A 6,107-nucleotide genomic window follows, 5' to 3' on the forward strand; every position below is an offset into this window, starting at 1 on the left:
GAGGGTCAGGGGCATCAATCAGGTGTAATGGAGTACTGTAATTTGATTTGACTCTGAGTATTTAGGATGTCTCCAGAGCTCCTACCAGTTCATCTGCTTAACCTGTTTGGGCTTTAATCTCATTTGCCATGTACAGTCATACCTGTCCATCATGAAGTATGTGAGCGTTGGCTGTGTGGTTGGGATCATCGCTGGATTCTGCATCGGGCCAGGTAAGATCGACTAACCCCGTGCTCATCGCCGAAATGTGACCATCTTTCTCTCTAACTTTCCTATCATCGGTGTATGACATGGGTTTGGGTAATGAAAATTTGGATTGGATTGAATTTAATAAGTATAATACATTAGACAGCAAAAGTCAAGCTAACTGTGCCGCACTCGTGAATTCCCTTATGACATTTCATATAGGGAAATGGCGACCTCTGGGGGTCAAAAACTGTAAAATAGAAAATGGAAAATAGTCCATTTACAAAAAGTATGAAAGTCTTTTACTAATATCTGTCATTTACCTGCTGCAGACACAACAAAAACATTAGACATTGTGGAAGCACGTTGATTTGCGGTAATGAGAGCCAAGCAAGGCTTTCAGTAGATTTCCATGCCTATATTGCACAGAGTCTTGTGCATCTCCTCTGTGGCCTCTCTTCACAAACAACAAAATAAATCTCGAGTAAACAGCACAGCGCGGTTAATATCTGACACTTAGCACTTTTTAAATTAGAGCTCTGTCATCATATTTGTTTTAGCAGCACGGTCCTCCGCCGTTCGGGCCTTATGTCACTCCCTGACAGCTGGGCTACCGGAGGTCGTCTCATAAACATTACGGCGTCTCCCGTGTCCAGGGGCGGCCCGTGCGCTTCGGCGTTCCTGCGGTCGCCTCTTTTCTGGACGTCTCTGGTGGCTCTTTATGTCGAGGCGGAATATGAACGGCCTGGCCAGGCCGAGGCCCTCTCTTTTGTGTGTGCCTTTGTGTCGTGCCCCGCTGGCACTCCAGCCCTTCCGCCACCAAAGGGACAGTGGGTTATAAATGAAGGAGTCCATGTACCACTACCAGCCATGATGTCTGCCAGCTGACCCCCCCCCCCCCCTACACACACACACACACACACATACTCCCCAGTTTTGTTGACTTCACTTCGGGTCTGAAATGGGTTTAGCAGCCCTGCGAATATTTCACGGCACATCTCGGGAAGAACGACGCTGAAGTATCCGTTCCCGCATCACGGCAGCACTGTAATGTGCGCTCTCTCCATCTCTATTGGGTTGTGTGTATCCCTAATGAGCGGAAAGTTTATGCCTTCCACCACTGTGGAGATCCGGGAACATGATGAATGTGAAGCCTGGTGCTTTTACGGAGGTGATGCATGATGCCGAGCCTCCCAACAAAATCTATAATTCATTCTCCGTCTGCAGTCTCTATTGCTGTAATTACGTCTTTAATTAGTATTTTTTTATGGCTCATTGTTCATAAACAATGATGAATATGGCTTTTTAAGACAAAAATCCTGCTTGAACAATGAATTACCAGCCAAGCTTCCTTAGCAATTTAGTAGCGGCGTCGCCTCGCCCTCCTGCCGCAATTATCATGCTCAAATAATGAAGCAGCCGCTTGGCTTGCTCCTGAATTCATTAGATTTGAAATAACACCTTGCGCCTGCTTATTTTTCACTTGTAACCAAAAGGGATTAGAAGTTAAGCACTGGAACAGGTCCTACTTCTTGCATATTGAGATAACGAGCAGCTCGTAAAGCTGTTTTTATTGCCCTCCTCCCTCTGTGAACTGTTGCATTATGAAGGAGCCGGCGTCCATACAAACATATTATGCATGCATGCATACATGTTTTCACAATGGCCGCCGTCTATTTCTGCCACAAAGATGCTCATTTCCTGTGCACAGGAGTCATATGTTTTAGCTGTAGTGACAATAGCAGTGGGTTCAAGGCTTAAATGTTCGAGGCTTAAACATTTTTACAGAAACTAATAAGGTTTAATATTTCCTGGCTCTTGAGCTTGTTGTTGTTGTTGTTGTTGTGTTGTAGCTGGCGTTCCTTTCCTCATCACAGCAGAGCTGTTTAAGCAGTCTCATCGCCCGGCTGCTTACACTGTTGGAGGCTCTCTCAACTGGATGGCCAACTTCACCATCGGATTTATCTTCCCCTTCCTGCAGGTGAACCTGAGAGAGAGAAGGGGGGAGAGAGATAGATAGAGATAGATAGAGGGAGAGAGAGAGAGAGAGAGAGAGAGGAAACTTTGAGAACTATAATGAGACAGAACCATACCTGGTGTTTCAGGACAGGAACTACACTCTTGTGCCTACAGGTCTTCCGTTTTTTTTCTCTGGCTGGATAGAAGATTGTTGCTTAAACAATTAATGATTGAAAACAGTTTGCTTTTTCCAGCTCTGTAAATGCAAATATTACAGTAATGATAACTTTTTGTAAATAATAACTTCATAATTCTGCATGAAAAGATGTGTTACAGTAATTACCGTTGTAACACGTGACACCTTTGGTCTGTGGTTCCACCCTGCAGAAGTCGGCCGGCTCCTACTGTTACCTGGTGTTCAGCGCCGTGTGTCTGACCGTGGCCACCTACGTGTACTTCGTCATCCCCGAGACCAAGAACAAGACGTTCGTGGAGATCAGCCAGATGTTTGCCACCAAGGAGGGCATCCTGGAGAGCGACCAGATGAAGCTGAAGAAGATGAACGGCTACGGCACGCTGGAGAACGGCTCGCTGGACTTCGACAGCTCCTCGTCCACCCCGTAGGCCCGGCGCCTCGTTCCCGCCACGCGGATCCTGACCAGCAGCCAGGAGCCCTGCACTACACCTGCTTCAGGTGTTCCCACTGCCCCTCCCCCCTCCCCCCCCCCCCCCCTTCCTCCTCGAGTCAGATAAACTCATGATTTTAGTTGACCAGTGATGCTTTACACAATACTCAGCCAGGTAAAGAATGTTCTGGAAGGACCTGAATCATGTAGTTCCCGCGGGCCTCCCTCATGGGTGTCATAGTTTAGTTAGTGACGGCACAAAGAAGCGACACATCAGCACACTTTTGTGAATCGATCGGGCTAGCTGAGCCAGAGCAACATCTACACAGCACCTGTGCTACAGTAAAGCCACCTCAGCAGGGCTGTGTAGATGTTTCACGGAAACTGTATGTTTTTTTTTTTTTAAATTCTGTTTATTCTCAGATTATTCTAGTGTTTTTTTTATACAAGGGAACACTTTCGCTTTCGCCTGTTCCCATGGCAATCCCATAGAGGTATACACATTCTCAAAGCTGCAGCTCAAGTGTGAGATGGTACCAATAGCCTTCAAGGACCAGCAACCCTGTGTCTGCTACCAGCAAGCCCTAGAACGTTTGGGGTCATGTAAAAAGAGAGAGTGTTTCCTGTTGCCTTTTTCTCTGCAATGTGGAGTACTTATACAGACTAACCCACAGAGATGCCCTTTTAAGAACCTTTAGGAATTTTGAGTGAGTGCCTGAGTGTGACTTTGAGACAGAAACAGATTGACAGAAAAAGAGAGAGAGAGAAAGAGAGAGAGAGATATGTACCAGCCTTAGCGCGGTTCGCTTTTATTCCCTGCTCTGATCTAATGAGCAACACTCTTGTGAGAGCGTTGTCTGTACATACATGTTATTCTAAAATAATTTATCAAGTAACTTGTTTTCACGGCGTCTCAACAATTGACATGCAAGCACTGTGATCTGATGCTGTGGTGCTGAGAATCAGATCATTACTTTGCATTGAAGCGTTACCTGTAAGTCAGGTGTGGATACCCTTGACCATGTAACTAATGGCTGAATCAGAGCAGTGGACATATTGATGAATATGGACTGCTATCAGGAGCAATGCAACTTATGGGTCCCGTCGGGCCTGTTTTGTAATGGTGTCTGTGGTTGTTTCTTCATTACCAGTATAGTGTTATCGTATTGCAGCCTTTTGAGAGGACTGCAGCAGTTGTACATTTGTGGTCATCACCAACGCTGCCTGACATGTACAGAGTGAGTGACACAGAAATCCATGTGTCTTTTCTTTGTATGTTTTATACATATGTTTGTATGTTTTATATGAACAGTGTCGTTTCAACAGAAAAAAAAGCCAGAGGTCTATTTTCTAATGTATTTCAAAGAGTGTCAGACTTTAATAGGTATTCATGCATTTATTCAAATACTTTATTAGACTATTCGAAAGCTTTATAACATTATGTGAAATAAATAAGATTTTGAAACTTGGAACTGTGTGGTCTGACTGTGAATTTTTGATTATGTGGATGTGGACCTGTGAATAAAGACAGAAGCACGTAGCAGTCTGATTTAAAGCTTCATTAACAGCAAAATGAGCAGTTTGCTGACGTCCTTTTATGCTGATCACATTTCTAAACACCACAGGTAGAATGAGCCTAGCCTTCCCTGGTCGCTCCTTTGGAGATCGACTTTTATTATTACTACAACAAGTGGGGGCGAGTCCGTCTTCATTTTCTTGCAACATATGCAAGTCTCGGAAATGACTGAATTAAGTAATATCTTACAGAAGCAGTTGAGAAACACTCTAAATCTCACCATTCAGCCTTTTATCATGAGACAGATATGATGGGTTTTAAAGTAGATGCAAATTTTGCGGAATCGTACGGGGAGATGGTGAGCATGATTAGAAGCAGGTGTCTTTGCACGGCCGCGTTGAGGTTCTCCGTGAGGTTCTCCACGAAGTAGCTGAAGCTCTGTGGTTCCTCACCTGTGTGTTCTGTTCACTGCATGTTCTCTATGTACTGGGCCTCTGTGCCACTCATAAGTCACTAATTGAGTTCATGGATCCATCTGTGTGTGTGTGTTTGTGTGCAAATGCATACGTCTCTGTGTGTGTGTGTGTGTGTGTGTTTGCAAGTGTATACGTCTGTGTGTGTGTGTGTGTGTGTGTGTTCAGACATATGTGTGTGGTAGCAGGTGGCAGCACTGCCACTGTCTCAGGTGTTAAGGTGCGGAGCGGTGAGATAGTGGCATGGCGCGGGCGACCACCCTGATCCACTCAGCCCTGTCTGGCCCCTGGGCACCCATGTCCATCTGTGCCCCTCAGCCCGCAGCCCCCAAAGGGCCTCCTGTGCCCGCCCTGCCTGCCCGCACAGACAAATGGCATCAAACGCCTGCCTCTCCCTACACGCAGGGGAAAGAGGGATAGGGAGCAAAATCGTTTGTGGCTCTCTTTGTACTCCTCTCTCTCTGCTCTCTCCGTCCACTAAGAGAAAACAGGAACGGAGAACCAAGGTCACCAGTTCAGCCTTAATGGGCCACCGTAGTTATGCTCTGCTCTGCTGTGTTCTGGAGAACTTTTGGAAAGCCCAACTAGACGAGTGTACTAATCATTAGACATACAGCTGTTTCCACCATGAAGATAGGTCTTGCATTAGATAGTAGAAAAAAGTTGTTTAACTGAAAGGCAAATCCACATTGTCATTTTAGATATAGACGTGAAATCAAGTGTTTTTGTCTTATATTACAATATTGTATTCATATCTTACAATATGTGTCCCTTTGACTTTGCTGATATACCTTTATCTTTTGTACATGGTGATCCTTTCTCATCTTTCCTCTTGGACCACAGGGGAGTTTTGACATCTACTATCCACTGTCCACAACCCAGAGGTTGTCACAGCAACATGGAGGGTGTCCAACACCTGTGTGCACAGGCTCGTTGACGCCCCCTTGTGGTTGGAAGGAGGAAGGTCTGGACTAAGCCCACATGGGACCTGAGAATGAGCAGGTGGTCTGTAGACTCATTTTATAAGATTTGTTTATTTTCCATGCTTTTCCCCCAGTCAGTTTATTGAATTTTCTGCAATTGCACCTCAAACACAATATTCATGGTTTTATTACCTCGAAAACACTGCCATACTGGGCACAATGTGAATATAATCTCTCTTTCTCTCCCTCTCCCTCTCTCTGTCTGTCTTTCACTCACACACACCCATACACACCCATTCACTCTCTCACACACACATACATATGCACACACACACACACACACATACACACACTCACAATCATACACAAAAAACACACATGCACACATAAAAGCACACAATACTCTTCATTCTAGTGCCACAGA

At 45.3% G+C, this 6,107-nt stretch overlaps 1 protein-coding gene across 1 annotated transcript in view; it reads left to right on the top strand.

Moving 5' to 3' along the window:
- The window catches only part of slc2a15a (solute carrier family 2 member 15a), a gene marked incomplete at its 5' end in the record, with an annotated part of 12,679 nt that extends 9,910 nt beyond the window's left edge, over positions 1–2,769 (top strand). The window contains 3 exon segments of the mRNA XM_062519867.1: positions 137–212; positions 2,040–2,167; positions 2,533–2,769. Of these exon segments, the coding sequence (XP_062375851.1) occupies positions 137–212; positions 2,040–2,167; positions 2,533–2,769 (441 nt within the window).
- Positions 2,770–6,107: the final 3,338 nt, after the last annotated feature.

Source organism: Sardina pilchardus, chromosome 18, assembly GCF_963854185.1.
Source record: "Sardina pilchardus chromosome 18, fSarPil1.1, whole genome shotgun sequence".
NCBI lineage: Eukaryota > Metazoa > Chordata > Actinopteri > Clupeiformes > Clupeidae > Sardina > Sardina pilchardus.